The 19,590-nt window shown below is 43.3% G+C and overlaps 1 protein-coding gene across 1 annotated transcript in view; it reads left to right on the forward strand.

Moving 5' to 3' along the window:
• Window positions 1–1,407: 1,407 nt before the first annotated feature.
• rae1 (ribonucleic acid export 1) overlaps window positions 1,408–19,590 on the forward strand; it is a 41,447-nt gene continuing 23,264 nt past the window's right edge. The window contains exons 1-3 of the mRNA XM_072556831.1: window positions 1,408–1,558; window positions 3,038–3,129; window positions 15,717–15,821. Of these exons, the coding sequence (XP_072412932.1) occupies window positions 3,046–3,129; window positions 15,717–15,821 (189 nt within the window). The 5' untranslated portion in view covers window positions 1,408–1,558; window positions 3,038–3,045. The remainder of the gene's footprint in view (window positions 1,559–3,037; window positions 3,130–15,716; window positions 15,822–19,590) is intronic.

Below are 19,590 nucleotides of genomic sequence, written 5' to 3' on the forward strand. Positions count from 1 at the left end.
GGGCACATTAGGAGGAGGCTGAAATGGATCATTCATTCTGCACTTCTGGCTGATGACTGTGGTAAATGCTTCAGCCTTATCTTTTGGACTACAGCACTATGCTGCTCCATAATTAAGGATGGAGATATTTGTAAAGTCTTCCATTCCAGAGAAACGTTTTAAGTATCCACCACCATTCAAGACTGGATGTGGCAAGACTGCTGAGCTTGAATCGATTGGTTGTGGAGTTTAGTTCTGCCTATTATTTGCAGTATATGCTGTTTGACTCTCAAGCAGTCTTGTGTTGTAATTTCACCATATTGATACTTCATTTGTAAGTATGCTGAATGCTGATCCTCACTGCATGCTTGATTAAACCAGGGTTGATCCACTGCTTAATAGAACAAAGGACTGCAGATGCTTAAGATCTGAAAGAAAAAAAACAGAAATTGCTGGAGAAATGCAGCAAGTGTGGCAGTATCTGTGGAGAGAAAGCAAGTTTTGAATTCAGTGTGACTGTTCCTCAATTCTGAGGATGTTGATTGAACAATGATTTTTGACCAGCATGTAGGAAGATCTAAATAAAAACTGAAAGAACTGCAGATGCTGTAAATTAGAAACACAAACAGAAATTGCTGGAAACGCTCAGCAGGTCTGGCAGCATCTATGGAGAGAAATCGGAGTTAATGTTTCAGGTTGAGCAAAATTAATTCTGATTTCTCTCCACAGATGTTGCCAGACGTGCTGAATTTTCCCAGCAATTTCACTTTTTGTTTCTGACTTACAGCATCTGCAGTTCTTTCAGTTTTTAATTATATCTTCCAGCATGCTGGTTAAAAAGTCGTTACTCAACCAACATCGCAAACCAGTCAGAATTCTGATGAAAGTCAATCACATTGAATTCAAAACATGCGTTCACTCCACAGATACTGCCAGACCTGCTGAATTTCTCCAGCAATTTCTGTTAATAGATTTTGAATAGGGGAAGAGAGTTGGTGCATTGTGGAGGCTGAATATTTCTGAAAAAAAAACACTTGAGTCATTAAAATATATATTCAACCTTAAAACTGAAAGGGAAAAAGTAAACGAATCAAACATATGATATGTAAAGGGAAAGGGTAATGGATATAATGAATGTTGAGAAAGGGGAATACAGCAGGGTTTTGAAATCGGAAGTGCAATCGCGGATCGTACAGACGGTGTTTGGGCAGCTCATGCGAACCATACTCGAGGGGGTGAGAGAGAGCGAGAGGGATAGAGGGATAGAGACAGGGCCCAGGAGAGAGAAAAATAAAGAGAGAGAGGGATAGTGAGAAGGCACGGGGGGAGGGAGGGAGATAGAGACAGGGCCTGGAGAGGAGAGAGAGAGAGAGTGAAGGATAGTGAGAGGGCCGGGGGAAGGGAGGAGAGAGACAGCGAGGCCCAGAGAGAGAGAGAGAGAGAGGGAGGGAGAGGGAGAGCTGGGGACCATCGGGGGGCAGCAGCCCGGGGCCGGGTCAGGGGCCGGGGGGGCCTGAAGCATCCAGAGCCGCGTCTCTCTGTGTCTCTCTGTGAGTGTGAGTGCAGTGACAGGCTGCAGGTAACTGTAACATGCACAAACCTGACATCACCTGGTGTAAAGGGTGTTCATCCTGAGGGGGGGGGGGGGGGGGGTCAGTGCAGAAATGTGGTGTCCCTTCCTTCAGCAAACCCCTCTCGCTGCTGCCTGCCAGGGGCGCTTCCTCCACCACCCCCCCCCCAGCCTCTCCATGGACCCATCTTCCCCTGTGCAGGTGTCCACAGTGTTCACTGACAAGACCTCTGCTCTTGGGTCACTTGTGGTTTTTACAGGCACCATGTGACCCAGAATTCCACCTGCATTGTGGTTCTGTGCCTGTATTAGCCGCTGCTATCCAGAATTTTGCATACTTGGCTGTTTTTTTAAAAAAATCTTTGTAAGTGGGAATGTTAGAGTTGATCTTTCCTGTCTCTCAAAACACAGGACTGACCTCCGTTAGTAGGAGGATGTGGGGCAGAATGTAGAAGGGAATTTCTGCAGGTGCTGGAATCTGTACTGAATACAAAAAGTGCTGGAGATCAGGATGCTGCTTGACCGCTCTGGTCTCCAGTATTTTTTGTTTTCAGTCAGGATGTGGGACAGCACTTGGGAGCCGTTCAGTTCAATTGTTCTTCAAGGTTCTGAAACTATCCTCATGGCTGCATTTAGCTGTGTACCTCAATAGCTTTCTGTAGTGGCTGCATGCAGAGCTATATTCTGCAGACTAGACCCACTGTCACAGTGCAAAGTGTTTGTTTCATGTGACTCCTATGAAATGCCTTGAGTTTTCATACACAGTTTTCACACCTTGGCTTTTACTCCTTGATTGGTGATGAGGTCTTATCCGGGATGATGTCCACGTATTTTGAGATTGGGTGTGAAGAAGTGGGAAATTTGAAAGTTCCCTCCCCAGCATTGTTGCTGGCATTTCTTGTTGTAAATAAGGAGCTGAATGGAGCACCAACTCCGGGTGGGATTCCAGGCCCAGATCCTTATAGCTTCTTTAGGAATGAGGATAAATGGAAGCTTTCCCCAGTGATAAATAGCAGCTCCAATCTATCTATGCTTAACGTTGTGATTGATCCTCACTCAGTATGTCATCTCATGATTTGTCAAAACTGAGAAACAATTTGAATGTACATAAATACACAGCTTTTTTCCAGTGTTAGCTTAAATGTAATGTTTGGCAGGAAGTACTCCCTAACTTTGTCACAAAATCAATTCATGCCTATGAGTCTTTTCCACACTTAACTTTGACAGTCTTGGTGTGTAACTTATTTTTATGATTCCTTAAAAACAATGGATTTTCTGTTTTTAAAATTTCACAACAGCAAGAAAGACCTGCCAGCCAAATGGTCTACGATGTTTTATTTGCTCCATGTGGACCTCTACCCATCTGAAATCATTTAACTGTATCGGTACCTCGTTTTCTTGCACAGGGCAGTCAGTGGTTATTAAGTCCTGTCTTAATTATAGTCAGCATCTGTAATCATTATTGACTTTAAAATTCATTGTTTGCAGAGTCTAAAATGAGCATATTTGGAACAAGTGGAGGGTTTGGAACTGGGAGTATGTTTGGAGGGACAACAACTGACAACCACAATCCTATGAAGGTACGGTACATTAGGAGGTATACAGCACTGGTATTGAATCTGTTTCGATACAAAACAGATAAGTAGTCACTGCAACTATATATTAAATGGAGAAATGTTATGAATAGTAAGTTTTTTTTGTCAGCTTAGGCTCAGTTGGTGATCCTTCCATCTGTGGGTTAAAGACCAACACCAGACTGACCTTCGACTGAGGGAATGCTGCTGTGTTTGCACACTATGCTGGTTATCACAGCGTGGCATTATATAAAAATGAGCAGGTGTATTCTTGGTAATATATATGTGGATGTTGTGGGAGATTGCCAAATTTTCTGCATTTCAACTTTTGTAATACTTCAAAAGGGCTCATTAGGATTACATGTTGACAATTGTGTAAATCATGACCACTCTTCGCTATAATTGTTTCATTGAAGAATGCAGTTGATTTTTTTTTGTGTGCATCTCTTTTAAATGTTTTCACAGCCACCCATATTGGCAGAATAATTTGAAGAGTGTAAACGATAACACGGTTTAGAGGAAGCATTGGTTACACCTGATTTTCAAGATTTTTCAGTATATGTATTTACATATTAGGGTTTCCACTCAGATCACTAAAGATCATAGTTCTTGATAAGGATTAACGTTGCTAACCTTTTGTGCTTGACTTCAAAATTGTGATCTTCTGTGGAATGTAACCGCAATGTGAAGTGTCTGTTCTTGAGCAAGAGTGAATCAACATGATAATTGCCGATATTTAGGTATTATTTAGCAGTGTGTTTTGTGAGTAAAGTGGTGTTTTGTTTTTCCTGATAAATGTCATCTTTTCAAATCTAGGCTTTCCCAATAGGGAAAGAAGACAGTTTCTCAGTTGGAGAAACTATTTCTTATTGTGACTCCATTTTGAGGCTTTAAAATGTGAGAGCAGGGGCCTGTTGGAGTTGGAACACAGTTGTTGTGACTCATTCAGAGCTCATTATTGTGATTGTCATCACACAACTTATAGCCACACCATTTCTGATTGTGACCTCACTTTGGGGAGGCAATGGCCTGGTGGTGTTATTGCTAGACTATTAATCCAGAAACTCAACTAAAGTTCTGAAGACACAGGGTCAAATCCTGCCATGGCAGATGGTGAAATTTGAATTCAGTAAAGAATTTGGAATTAAGGGTCTAATGATGACCAAGTTGGAAAAACCTATCTGGTTCACTTATGTCCTTTAGGGAAGGAAATCTGTTATTCTTACCTGATCTGGCCTACCTGTGACCTCAGACCCATAACAACTATAGTTGACTCTTATCTACCCCCTGGGCAATTAGGGATGGGCAATAAATGCTGACCTAGCCAGAGACGCCCACATCCTCTGAGTGAATTAAATAACTTTGGGAAGCCCTCACTTATAGAATTAAACCTTTGTGAAAACCTCTACCTTCATTTTTGGGATTTTGGCACAGAGTTGTTATGGTGTAGTGGAATAGTCGTCCAAAGAAATGATCTAAAAAACTCAGGTTCTAGGTTCAAATTCTACTCTCTGACTTCATGTTAATTGATTCTGTAAGTGATTCTCTCATCTCAAGTACTGTCCCTCTCCATTTGGAGCTGCTATCACACAGAACATAGAACAATACAGCACAGAACAGGCCCTTCGGCCCACGATGTTGTGCCAAACGTTTGTCCTAGCTTAAGCACCTATCCATGTACATATCCAATTGCCGCTTAAAGGTCACCAATAATTCTGACTCTGCCACTCCCACAGGCAGCGCATTCCATGCCCCCACCACTCTCTGGGTAAAGAACCTACCCCTGATATCCTCCCTATACCTTCCACCCTTCACCTTAAATTTATGTCCCCTTGTAACACTCTGTTGTACCCGGGGAAAAAATCTCTGACTGTCTACTCTATCTATTCACCTGATTCATCTTATAAACGTCTATCAAGTCACCCCTCATCTTTCACCATTCCAATAAGAAAAGGCCTAGCAGTCTCAACCTATCCTTGTACGACCTATTCTCCATTCCAGGCAACATCCTGGTAAATCTCCTCTGCACCCTCTCCAAAGCTTCCACATCTTTCCTAAAGTAAGGCGACCAGAACCGCACACAGTACTCCAAATGTGGCCTTACCAAGGTCCTGTACAGCTGCAACATCACTTCACGACTCTTGAATTCAATCCCTCTGCTAATGAACGCTAATACACCATAGGCCTTCTTACAAGCTCTATCCACCTGAGTGGCAACTTTCAAAGAGCTATGAACATAGACCCCAAGATCCCTACCGTTAACCCTGTATTCCGCATTTTTATTTGTCCTTCCAAAATGGACAACCTCACACTTGGCAGGGTTGAACTCCATCTGCCACTCCTCAGCTCAGCTCTGCATCATATCTAAGTCCCTTTGCAGCCGACAACAGCCCTCCTCACTGTCCACAACTCCACCAATCTTCGTATCGTCTGCAAATTTACTGACCCACCCTTCTACTCCCTCTTCCAAGTCATTAATAAAAATTACAAACAGCAGACGACCCAGAACTGATCCCTGCGGAACTCCATTTGTAACTGGGCTCCAGGCTGAATATTTACCATCTACCACCACTCTCTGACTTCGACCAGTTAGCCAGTTCTCTATCCAACTGGCCAAATTTCCCTCTATCTCATGCCTCCTGACTTTCCGCATAAGCCTACCATGGGGAACCTTATCAAATGCCTTACTAAAATCCATGTATACGACATCCACTGCTCTACCCTCATCCACATGCTTGGTCACCTCCTCAAAGAATTCAATAAGACTTGTAAGGCAAGACCTCACAAATCCGTGCTGGCTGTCTCTAATCAAGCAGTGTCTTTCCAGATATTCATAAATCCTTTCCCTCAGTACCCTTTCCATTACTTTGCCTACCACTGAACTAAGACTAACTGGCCTGTAATTCCCGGGGTTATCCCTATTCCCTTTTTTGAACAGGGGCACAACATTCGCCACTCTTCAGTCCCCTGGTACCATCCCCGTTGACAGTGAAGACGGCTCTGCAATTTCCTCTCTTGCTTCCCACATAATCCTAGGATATATCCCATCAGGCCCGGGGGACTTGTCTATCCTCAAGTTTTTCAAAATGCCCAACACATCTTCCTTCCTAACAAGTATCTCCTCTGGCTTACCAGTCCGTTTCACACTCTCCTCTTCAACAATACCACCTCTCTCATTTGTAAATACTGAAGAAAAGTACTCATTCAAGACCTCTCCTATCTCTTCCGACTCAATACACAGTCTCCCACTACTGTCCTTGATCGGACCTACCCTCGTTCTCGTCATTCTCATGTTTCTCACATACGCATAAAAGCCCTTGGGGTTATCCTTGATCCTACCCGCCAAAGGTTTTTCATGCCCTCTCTTAGCTCTCCTAATCCCTTTCTTCAGCTCCCTCCTGGCTATCCTGTAACCTCCAATGCTCTGTCTGAACCTTGTTTCCTCAACCTTATGTAAGCCTCCTTCTTCTTCCTTACAAGACATTCAACCTCCCTCGTCAACCAAGGCTCCCTCACACGACCATTTCTTTCCTGCCTGATCGGTACATACATATCAAGGACACGTCGTATCTGTTCCTTGAAAATGTTCCACATTTCAACGACATCCTTCCCTGACAGCCTATGCTCCCAACTTATGCTCCTCAGATCCTGTCTTGCAGCATCGTATTTACCCTTCCCCCAATTGTAAAACCTACCCTGTTGCATGCACCTATCTCTCTCCATAACCAAGGTGAAAGTCACAGAATTGTGGTCACCATCACCAAAATGCTCACCCACTAACAAGCCCATCATTTGTCCCGGTTCGTTACCAAGTACCAAATCCAATATGGCCTCCCCTCTGGTCGGACAATCTACATACTGCGTTAGAAAAGCCTCCTGGACACACTGCACAAACACTGCCCCGTCCAATCTACTTGATCTAAAGAGCTTCCAATCAATATTTGGGAAGTTGAAATTGCCCATGACTACTACCCTGTGGCTTCTGCACCTTTCCAAAATCTGTTTCCCAATCTGTTTCTCCACATCTCTGCTGCTATTGGGGGGCCTATAGTAAACACCCAACAAGGTGACTGCTCCTTTCCTATTTCTGACTTCAGCCCATACTACCTCCAAAGACAGATCCCCCTCGAACTGCCTTTCTGCAGCCATTATACCATTTCTAATTCGCAACGCCACCCTCCCCCCTTTTTTACCACCCTCCCTAATCTTGCTGAAACATCTGTAACCAGGAACCTCCAACAACCATTCCTGTCCCTCTTCTATCCACGTTTCCGTGATGGCCACAACATCGTACTCCCAAGTACCAATCCATGCCTTAAGTTCACCCACCTTATTTCTGATACTCCTTGCGTTAAAGTATACACACTTGAACCCATCTCTGTGTCCGCAAGTATTCCCTGTCAGTGCTACCTTCTCCACAGCCTCCCTACATTCTTGGACATCCTGAAAAACACCTAACCTACTTGCTGGACTACAAGTCCGGATCCCATCCCCCTGCCAAATTAGTTTAACCCCCCCCCAAAGAGTGCTAGCAAACCTACCTCCCAGGATATTGGTGCCCTTCTGGTTCAGGTGCAACCCGTCCTGTTTGTACAAGTCCCACCTTCCCCAGAATGCAGTCCAATTGTCCAAATACCTGAAGCCCTCCCTCCTACACCATCCTTGCAGCCACGTGTTCAACTGCACTCTCTCCTTATTCCTTGCCTCATTGTCACGTGGCACCGGCAACAACCCAGAGATGACGACTCTGTCCGTCCTAGCTTTTAGCTTCCAGCCTAACTCCCTGAGCTCCTGAATGACCTCCCCACCCCTCTTCCTACCTATGTCGTTGGTGCCAATGTGCACCACGACTTCTGGCTGCACACCCTCCCCCTTAAGGATTCTGAAGACACGGTCCGAGACGTCTCGGACCCTGGCACCCGGGAGACAACAAACTATCGAGAGTCTCGCCAATGTCCACAGAACCGCCTGTCCGTCCCTCTAACTATAGAGTCTCCTATAACTAGCGCTGTCCTCTTCCCCCTTTTCCTTCTAAGCCTCAGAGCCAGACCTCGTGCCAGAGACCCGGTTTACCCCTGCTTAGGCCGCCCCCTCCAACAGTATCCAAAGCAGTCTACTTATTGTTGAGGGGAACAACCACAGGGGATCCCTGCACTGCCTGCTTCCTCCCCTTCCCACCTCTAACTGTTACCCAGCTACCTCTGTTCTCTGGCATAACTATGTCCCTGTAGCTTCTATCTATCACCCTCTCAGCCTCTCGAATAATTCTCAGTTCATCCAACTCCAGCTCCAGTTCCCTAACGCGGTCTGTGAGGAGCAGGAGCTGGCCGCACTTCCTGCAGATGAAGTCGGCAGGAGCATCAGTGGTCACCCCTACCTCAAACATCCTGCAGGAGGAACATTCCACTGCCTGCGCTGCCATAACTCTACACTTAGTCTCCAAAACAAGAACACTAAGTAGCTTACCTGTTCAGCCGACTGAGTCTTTTTTTTAGGTTAGGGGAGGAGGGAGGGTGGGAGACACTACACGTGTAGTGTCTCGGGTTCCTTCTCCACTCAAATAACAATCACTTACCTTCCCGACCAGCTCTGCGCTCCGACTTCACTTCCGCCCAGCTCCAGCCACTCTCTGCTGCAAAACAAAAATCACCAACCCCTCTTTAAATAAATCTTAACTTTCTATCCCTTCAAACAACTAGCCTGTCTCCAAACTCCATTTCTGTCTGAACTATGCTTATTGTTCCTGCATTTCTACCCTGCTCCAAATTAGGTTTACATCCTGCCAGTGTACTGACTCTGCCTTTAACACAGTCCTGTGTGGTTCTGACCAGGGTCCCTCTTGATCTTTTTGCATCTTTAACACAGTTAGTTGCTCATCATTCTTCAGAGATGCCCCTCTGTTGCCCGACTAGGTGGGACTGACCTCAGCTGGTCCCAACACAGCAAGAGAATCAATCGTTTTCGCTCATCTTTCCTTTCTTGCATCACTCCCTCTGGTGCTTTCAAATGTCTTCCTCCTACTTCTCAACCAAATGCTGACCCTTGGCAGCACCATCTGAAAACATGATCTCCTGTGTTACAGAGTCATACCCCATGGGGTAAAAATAGGGAAGTCTTACTAAAACTATACAAATCATTGGTCAGACCACATTTGGAATACAGGTCGTTCTGCTACAATGTGTCAGTTGTATTCCTTTGTAATCTTGCACTATGGAAAACCGCTATAGAAAATTGCACTGTAGAAGGTTGCTAATAGGAAATCACTGTATCATTCATTAGAAACTTTGTGTTATCCAAATAACATCCACAATTCGTCAACTGCATTACAGCCTATTCGCACTGACAAAACTTGCGTTAAAGCAGAATGACCTGTACTGTGAACAGTTTTGGGGCCCCTTGTCTTCGAAAAGATATACTGGCATTGGAGGCAATCCAGACAAGTTTCACTAGGCTGGTTTTGGTTATGGAGGAACTGTCTTCGAGGTGAGATTCAGTAAGTTGTCATCATTGGAATTTAGTAGAATGAGAGGTGACCTTATCAAAACATAGAAGGTGCTTAAGGGACATGCGGAAAAGTTATTTCCCCTTGTGGGAGAAATTAAAACCATTAAAAAAAAGGAACAGGAATAAGCCATTTGGTCCCTTCGCGATTCATGGCTGATCCGACATTCCTCGTAACCACTTCCCTGCATTTTCCTCATAATCCTTGGTTTCCCGACTGATCAAGAATCTATCTCAACCTTAAATATACACAAGGACTGTACCCCCACAGCTTCCTGTGGCATGGAATTCCAAAGACACTCAACCGTCTGAGAGAAGAAATTCCTCCTTATCTCAATCTTAAATTGGCGCCCCTGAATTCTGAGACTATGCCCCCAGTCTAGGACTCACCCATGATGGGAAACATCCTCTCAGCATTTACCCTGTCAGACCACTTAAGAATTTCTATATATTTCAATGAGATTACCTCTTATTCTAAATTACAAGGAGTCTAGTCTCAGCCTGCTTAACCTTTGCTCATAATCTCAAAAGGCATAATCTGAAGAGTAAGGACTCATCCATCTAAGAAAAAGATGAGGAGGAGATTCATGAGGGTGGTGAATCTGTGGTCGTCTTTATCATAAAGAACTCTTGAGGCCGGATTGCTAAATATATTCAAGACTGAGGTAGATAAAATGTTGATCAGTAAGGGAATCGAAGATCATGGAGAAAAACCAGGAAAGTAACTTATCAGTTCAGACATGATCTCATTGAATAGTGGAGAGTCTTGATGGATGGTTGCCTTGCTTGTGTTCCTTCATCTTACAGGCCACTTGTCCAACACCCATTATTTAAAGAGGAGAAATTTCCTCCAAGCTGTTAAAGCAGTTGTTTACCATCTCTGCCGCAAATTCCATCCTTCTCCTGGCCAGATGTCTGAAGCTGTACCAGACTGTATGCAAGATTGCTATCCTGTTTGAGATGAGCATTTGTTCTGAAACCAAGATGATATGCTTTCGCTGTCAACATCACCTGACAATGCCCCATCACAGCTTACTTGCAGTTGAAATCTTCATCTGTGTCTATGTTACATTAAATTTGACTATTCCACTGCTTTCCTGGGCAGTCTACAGTCTTTTACCTGTCACAAACTGCAGCACATCCAGAATTCTGCTGCCCACTCAGACTAAATCCTATTCACCCATCATCCTTCTGGTTGTTGACCAACATTGGCTTTGGACCTGTTTGAAAATTCTCATTTTGGTGGTAAATTCCTATCCATGGTCTCACCCCTCCTTGACGCTCTAATCTTTCCTAGCTTTAAAACTCTCCCAGATCTCTACATTCTCCCAATTCTGGCCAACCTCAGGTTTAATTCAGCCAACAGTGGTGACTGTGCTTTCAGCTGTCTGGGCCCCAAGATCTGGGATTATCTGCTGCTAAACCTTCCTGCTTTTTTCTCTTTTGGAGAAGACCATTAAAACCTCTGGCTGTGACCAAGTCTTTGATCATTCATCCTACTATCCCTTTTTGTGGCGGTGCCCTATGCTATTTAAAAAAGAGTTTTGAGAAGATTTGTAGCTCAGATTGAGGTTCTGGATGTAGGTTTGCTCGCTGAGCTGGAAATATAAATATACCCATTTATAAATAGAAAGTGGGCTACACTACCAGTGCTTCAGCGGAGGCTCACTGATGATTTTATCCAGTATGGTGATGAAACATCTGAAAATGAACCTTCCAGCTCAGCGAGCAAATCTACATCCAAAACTCTTTAAAAATGTTCCTCACAGCGCCAGAGACCCGGGTTCAATTCCTGCCTCAGGCGACTGACTGTGTGGAGTTTGCACGTTCTCCCCGTGTCTGCGTGGGTTTCCTCCGGGTGCTCCGGTTTCCTCCCACAGTCCAAAAATGTACAGGTCAGGTGAATTGGCTATGCTAAATTGTCCATAGTGTTAGGTAAGGGGTAGATGTAGATGTAGGGTATGGGTGGGTTACGCTTCGGCGGGGCGGTGTGGACTTGTTGGGCCGAAGGGCCTGTTTCCACACTGTAAGTAATCTAATCTAATCATATAAGTTGTATGTATTTTAAATCCTTTAATAGCATATTCATGAATACACAGGCACCTTTTTATCTTTTGTGACAACTTTTGAGGGTATTTTCTTTTTTGTACCTGAATTATTTCACACGAGTATATGATTTGTACAAGTGAAATTGTCTGTAAACAGAAAATGCAAGTGTCTGTTTTTAAGATAAAGGATATTAAGTAAGAAAAATCTGCTCTGAAAATAGCATAAATGTGATCACATGTTTTGTTGACTGGTGTTTGTCCAGCAGAATGATGAGGTAATTCTGAAATTTACATTGACCATTGTTGGGGAGGACATGGAAAGATATTGAACAAGGGTGTTAAAATGAATTAGAAGTAGGTCTTATACACACCTAATCTGCATTTAGTCTCTTTTAATATAAAGACTACATAGCAAGCAGCAAATACAATGTGCTGGATTAGAAAGGGGACAGCGAGGTTGATATCTCAAATGGAAGAAATAGTTGGTGCTGATGCAGAAGCATTGTGAAGATAAATGGGCACTCATTGTATCTCTTGTGGTTGCATGAAAGATGCCAAGGAAAGGGCAGCTGGATGTGGGGAATGGAGAAAAGGGAAAAGGCACTTGTTGATGGGACTGATTTGTTAGCAGATTGGCGTCTGGAGAAGAGGGAGCTGGTAGGACAGAAGGACAAATGTGACTTACAAACAAACATGCATGAATGTGTGGAGGAACTGGTGTGCTAATGTGTGTAGATCTCAACTGGGGTGGGCGGGGGTTTTGAAATTAATCTTTTCAGTAACTCCTCAGAGAAGTGGAATCATCTGAATAAATGTGATAACTTTGTATGTAGGTCAATGGAAAGCATATTGTAGGAATGCAGGAGGGAAAGAAACAGTCAGAGATAATTCACATGAATGTTAAGGATGCTGTTGATGGATGAGTGGTGAACCGGTGATTGACCATAAGAAATAGAAGCAGGGTAGGTTGTTCACCTTCGGGCCTGATCTACCATTTAATAGGATCATGGCTAATCCAACATTCCTCACTTCACTGCATTTTTCCTAGAACCATTAATCCCCTGCTGATCAAGAATCTATCTATCTCAGCCTTGAATATACACAAGAACTCTGCCTCCACAGTTCTGTGGCAAGGGACTCTCAATCCTCTTAGAAAATAAATTCTTCTCATCTCAGTTTTAAGTTGACAGTCCCTAATTCTAGGAGAAAGTGAGGACTGCAGATGCGGGAGATCAGAGCTGAAAAATGTGTTGCTGGAAACGTCTTATGCCCGAAACGTCGATTCTCCTGCTCCTTGGATGCTGCCTGACCTGCTGCGCTTTTCCAGCAACACATTTTTTAGCTTCTTAATTCTAGACTGTCCAGTGAGAGAACGCATCCTCCCAGCATTTACCCTGTCAAGCCCATTAAGAATCCTAAATGTCTCAATGAAATGATATGTGCATTGAATGCAGGGTTGGGCCAAACAGAGCTAGTGGAGGGAACTTGTGCCTGGAGTCTGTAGTCATAGGGGAGGCCCTTAAACGAGTTTTTTGCTTCAGTAGAGAGAGGGACCTGGTGATAATGAGACCAGGTTAACAGGCTTGAACAGATTGATATTAAGAAACTGGATGTGTTGGAAATTCTGGGAAGCGAGGAATGATCTTTGCATCCTCCCTTGCCACTGGAGTAGTACAGATGATTGGAGGGAGGCGAATGTTGTTCCTTTATTCAAGAAAGGGAATAGGGAAATACCTGGGAATTACGTCTGTGGTAAGAAAGGATTCTAAGAGATAGGATTTATGACTATTTGGAAATACATAGTTTGATTAAAGATAGTCAGCATGGCTTTGTGAGGGGCAGGTCATGCCTCACAAGCCTTATTGCATTCTTTGAGGATGTGACAAGAAAAGTCGACGAAGGTCAAGCAGTGGATGCGGTGTATATGGCTTTCAGTAAGATTCCCCAATGTAGGCTCATTCAGAAAGTTAGGAAGTATGGGATACAGGGAAATTTGGCTGTCTGAATACAGAATTGGCTGTCTGGAAGGAGACAGCGAGTGGTAGTGGATGGAAAGATTTCTGTCTGGAGGTCGGTGACCAGTGGTGTCCTGCAGGGATCTGTTCTTGGGCCTCTGCTGTTTGTAGTTTTTATAAATGACTTGGATGAGGAAGTAGAAGGGTGAGGTAGTAAGTTGCAGATGACCTAAAGGTTGTTGGTGTTGTGAATAGTGGGAGGGATATTGCAGGCATCCTGACAAGACATTGATAGGATGCAGAGCTGGGCTGAGAAGTGGCAGATGGAGTTCAACCTGGATAAATGTGAAGTTTTTGGAAAATTGAATTTGAATGCTGAATACAGGGTTAAATCTTGGGATCCACGTACATAGTTCCCTCAAAGTTGCCACCCAAGTTGATAGGGCGGTTCAGAAGATGTATGGTGTTTTGGCTTTCATTAACAGAGGGATTGAGTTTAAGAGCGTGAGGTTTTGCTGCAGTTCTGTGTAACCCTGGTCAGACCACATTTGGAATATTGTGTGCAGTTCTGGTCACCTCATTATAAGGAAGATGTAGATACTTTAATGAGGGTGCAGAGGAGATTTACCAGGATGCTGCCTGGATTGGAGGGCTTGTCTTGTGAAGAGATATTGAGTGAGCTCAGGCTTTTCATACTGGACAGAAGAAGGAAGAGAGGTGACTCCGTAGGGGTGTACAAGGGAATGAGAAGCAGAGAGAGAGTAGATTAGATTAGATTACTTACTGTGTGGAAACAGGATCTTCAACCCAATAAGTCCACACCAACCCTCTGAAGAGCAACCCACCCAGACCCATTCCCCTACATTTACCCCTTCACCTAACACTATGGGCAATTTAGCATGACCAATTCACCTAACCTGCACATTTTTGGACTGTGGGAGGAAACCGGAGCACCTGGAGGAAACCCACACAGACAAGGGGAGAATGTGCAAACTTCACACAGATAGCTAGAGATTTTTCCCCAGGGTAGAAATGGCTGTCACGAGGGGATCATAATTATAAGGTGATTGGAGGAAGGTGTGGGGAGATGTCAGAGGTAGGTTTTTTACGTAGAGAGTGGAATGCACTGCCAGCGGAGTAGTACACCTGGATGGCAGTAAATTGAGGGGTGTGTAGGTTAGGTTGATCTTAAATGAAGGTAAATGCTCAGCGCAATGTCTTGGGCCGAAGGGCCTGTACTGTGCTGGACTGTTCTATGCTCCTGAAGTAGAGTAGGAGAAACAGCAGCACCAAATTCAAGACATCAGAGAGAGAAGATCTGAATAGAAATGGAGCAATGGCCGTTTCACGTGTACAGAGAATGCTGGAGAAACTCAAAGTCTGTCAGCATTTTGGAGAGAGGAACAGCATTAACATTTTGAGTCCAGTAACTTTTTTCAGAACTGAAATGTTACTTCTGTTTCTCTCTGCACAGATGCTGACAAACCTGTTGAGTTTCTTTAATGTTCTACTTGTTTCAAATTTCAAACATTTACAGTATTTTGCTTTTATTTGTCTGTTCCACTATCTTGTTTTACTTGATTCTTGAGGTAAATTCTTTATGGATCCATCCAAAGTGTGATTTAATAAAGAGGATTCTGTAAAGGTTGTCTGTAAATAACTCATGTTTTTATTTGAATGCTACATTGTTGAAATGCTACATTCAATTTTCTTACTATTTAAGAGAAAGGTGAAAGCTAGAGCAAAGAGGAGATCAGCGAGGATATAATGTTACAAATGATGCAAAGTTTAGCATTTGAAAGCTCGTTGACTTGGGAAAGAAAAGCTGAGGGATTTGTAGAGGAAATGGAACAAGTCATGATTTCAACTGCAAGTGAAGGGAGGAAAGAACGTATAATGTTTGTATACGTAGAAAATAGGAGCAGGAGGAGGCTTTTCAGCCTGCTCCAAAATAGATTGGGCTATTATAGAAAAATAGTTCCATTTGTACTAGGTCTGGTGTAAATCCTGCAGAGAAAGTCAACCAACAGTTTATTATGTCGAGTATGTTGAACAGTTGTGTTCTGATGTAACAGTGTTGTTTCCACAGGATATTGAAGTGGTGTCTCCTCCTGATGACAGCATCAGCTGCCTGGAGTTTAGCCCTCCGACGTTACCAGGAAACTTTCTCATTGCTGGATCCTGGGCCAACGATGTGAGTAATTGATCTAATGGTGATGCCTTTATTTATGGTGTTCTCTGTCTTGCTGCTTTCTGCACTGCCTTTTTTGGTAAGCTTCCACTTCATGTCATTGTATGATAGCTAAGTTTTATACTCATAAGAAACAGGAACAGGATCTAACCATTTGGTCTAGTGAGCCTCTTTCACCATTTAATATAGTCAAGGATGATCTTTGGCTTCAACTCCATTTTTCTGCCTCTTTGCCATGTGCTTTGACTCCATGAGCATCCAAAAATATCTAAGCAATTGAGCATCCATCTCTGGGATAGAGAATTCCAAATGGACATACTCCTTTAAATGTCTCATAAACTCGGTGTTAAATTATCAGTCTCTTCTAGGCTTTGGAACCAACTTCTGTGCCAAGCCTGTTCAGATTCTGGTATTTTCCACAGGCCCAATTTACGTGGTCTCACATCAAATCACACTCCAGAGGTTCAGGCGTAATTCTCCATCATAACCACCAGTCTCAGACTCGTCAGCAGGTGCCCAAATTGCAAAAGCAAAGTACTGTGAATGCTGAAAATCTGATGTAAAACACAAAATAAAGTGCTGGAAGCATTCACCAAGTTAGGGCAGCATCAGTGGTGAGACAAGTAGTTCATGTTTAGGATCTGTGACTTTTCATCATAACTAGAAAGTTTGAGAGAATGGGTTATAAACATAAAAGAAAGGGGTAAAGTGAAAGTATGAAAGGAATTCCTGTGAAATGTAGAAGGCGGAGAGGATAAATGACAAAAGAAGGTGGAAGGCTAGAGGAGATGATATTGGCACAAATCCATAAAAAGAGAGATGACTGTAGAGGAATTATAGATGGCAATTTACTCCATTCCTTTCTCCTTTTCCAAGCTGCCGTACTTGTTTATAATCTGCTAAATCTTTAGTTTCTCCACATTCTATCAAAAAATCATTAACCCGAAACATTGACATTGTTCTCTCTAAAGTTGGTGTCCAATCTGCTGAGTGTTTTTCAACATCCTTTGGTGTTTTTTTCAGATTTACAGAATCTGCAGTATTTTATTTTTATTTTTCCTCTTGTTTTTATCTAAGACTGAGGTGTTCTCAAAACTTCCTCAGAAACTCTTTGTCACCTCCTTGGGGAAAACTCATGACATGTACACATTGGAACTAAGGACACAGGAAGGAAAAAGGATGAGATCCTAAAGGGAGAATATAGGAAGTTAGGCAGGAATTTAAAAAGGAGGTCCTCGAGGTTAGTAATGTCTGGATTGCTCCCGGTACTACGAGTTAGTGAGGGTAGGAATAGGAGGATAAAGTAGATGGATGTGTGGCTGAGGAGCTTGTGCAGGGGAGAAGGGTTCACATTTTCGGATCATTTGAATCTTTTCTGGGGTAGAAGTGACCTGTATAAGAAGGACAGATTGCACCTGAATTGACAGAGGACTAATATATTGGCAGGGAGCTTTGCAAGAGCTGCTTGGGAGTATTTAAACTAGTAAGATGAGGGATGGGGTAACGAGGTCAGTCTGAGACTGGTACAGTTGGGAAAAGGAGCAAGTTAAACAGGGCAGGAAGGAACAAAGCAGAGAATGAGGTAAATTAACCTGCTTATATTTCATTGCAAGAGGCCTAACAGGGAAGGCCAATGAACTCCAGGCATGGTTAGGAACATGGGACTGGGGTATCAGCAATTACAGAAATGTGACTTAGGGATGAATAGGACTGAGAGCTTAATGTTCCAGGATATAAATGGGGTTAGAAAGGGGGTCAAGAGAGGAGGGCGAGTGGCATTTTTGATTAGGGATAGCATTACTGCTGTACTGAGGGAGGATATTCCTGGGACTACATCAAGGAAGTTATTTGGGTGGAGCTGAGAAATAGGAAAGGGTGATAGCCTTATTGGGTTGTATTAAATACCCCCTAATAGCAGCAAATTGTAAAACAAATTTGGTGGTCATCTGTAAGAAAAACAAGATGGTAATGTTAGGAGATTTTAACTTTCCAAACATAGTGTGACTGCCATTGTGTTTAGGGTTTAGATGGAGAGGAATTTGTTAAATCTGTATAAGAAAAGTTTCGGATTCAGTACGTGTATGTCTCTACTCAAGAAGGTGCAAAATTAGATCTACACTTGGGAAATAAGGCAGGGCAAGTGACTGAGGTGTCAGTGGGGGAGCACTTTGGGGCCAGTGAATGAATTGTATTAGTTTTACAATAGTGATGGAAAAGGGATAGACAGGATCTAAAAGTTAAAGTACTGAACTTGAGGAAGGCCAATTTTGATGGTATTGGGCAAGAATTTTCAAAAGTTGATTGGGTGCAAGTGTTTGCAGGTAAAGGGATGGCTAGAAAATGGGAAGCCTTCAAAAATGAGATAATGACAGTGCAGAGACTGTATGTTCCTGTTAAGGTGAAAGGCAAGGCTGGTAGGTGCAAGGAATGCTGGATGACTAGAAGAATTGAGGATTTGGTCAAGAAAAAGAAGGAAACATACGACAGCAGAGATCAAGTGAATCCTTAGAAGAGTATAAAGGCAGTAGCAATAGAAATCAGGAGGGCAAAAAGGGGCATGACATAGCTTTGGCAAATAGAGTTAAGGAGCGTCCAAAGCGTTTTTATAAATACATTAAAGTCAAAAGGGTAACTAGAGAGAGAACAGGACCCCACAAAGATCAGCAAGTCGGCCTGTGTGTGGAACCACAGGAGATGGTGGAGATACTAAACAAGTATTTTGCATCAGAGTTTAATGTGGAGAAGGACATGGAAGATACAGAATGTGGGGGAAATAGTTGGTGACATCTTGAAAAATGTCCATATTACAGGGGAGGAGGTGCTTTATGTTTTAAAACACATGAAGATGGATGAATCCCCAGTACCTGATCAGGTGTACCCTAGAACTCTGTGGGAATCTAGGAAAGCCTCTTGCTGAGATAATTGTATCATAGATAGTCATAGGTGAGGTGTCAGAAGGCTGGAGGTTGGCTAATGTGGTGCCACTATTTAAGAAAGGTGGTAAGGAAAAGCCAGGGAACTATAGACCGGTGAGCCTGATGTCGGTGGTGGGCAAGTTGTTGGAAGGAATCCTGAGGGACAGGATGTACACTTATTTGGAAAGGCAAGGACTGATGAGGGATAGTCAACAAGGCTTTGTGCGTGGGAAATCATGTCTCAGTAACTTGATTGAGTTTTTTGAAGAAATAACAAAGAGGATTAATGAGGGCAGAGTGGTACATGTGATCTATATGGACTTCAGTAAGGCGTTTGACCAAGGTTCCCTATGGGAGACTGATTAGCAAGGTTAGATCTCATGGGATACAGGAGAACTAGACATTTGGATGCAGAACTGGCTCGAAGGTAAAAAACAGAGGGTGGTGGTGGAGGGTTTCTTTCTTTGACTGGAGGCCTGTGATCAGTGGAGTGCCACAAGGATTGGTGCTTGGTTTGCTACTTTTTGTCATTTATATAAATAATTTTGACATGAACATAGCAGATACAATTAGTAAGTTTGCAGATGACACCAAAATTGGAGGTGTAGTGGACAACGAAGAGTACAATGGGATCTTGATCAGATTGGTCAATGGGCCGAGGAGTGGCAGATGGAGTTTATTTAGATAAATGTGAGGTGCTACTTTTTGGAAAGGCAAATCAGGGCAGGACTTACACATTTAATGTTAAGGAACTACAGTGTGTTGCTGAACAATGAGACCTTGGAGTGCAGGTTCATAGTTTCTTGAAAGTGGAGTCTCAGGTAAATGAAGAAAGCTTTTAGTATGCTTTAGTATGT

The sequence above is a fragment of the Chiloscyllium punctatum genome, chromosome 37 (genome assembly GCF_047496795.1).
Source record: "Chiloscyllium punctatum isolate Juve2018m chromosome 37, sChiPun1.3, whole genome shotgun sequence".
Taxonomy (NCBI): domain Eukaryota; kingdom Metazoa; phylum Chordata; class Chondrichthyes; order Orectolobiformes; family Hemiscylliidae; genus Chiloscyllium; species Chiloscyllium punctatum.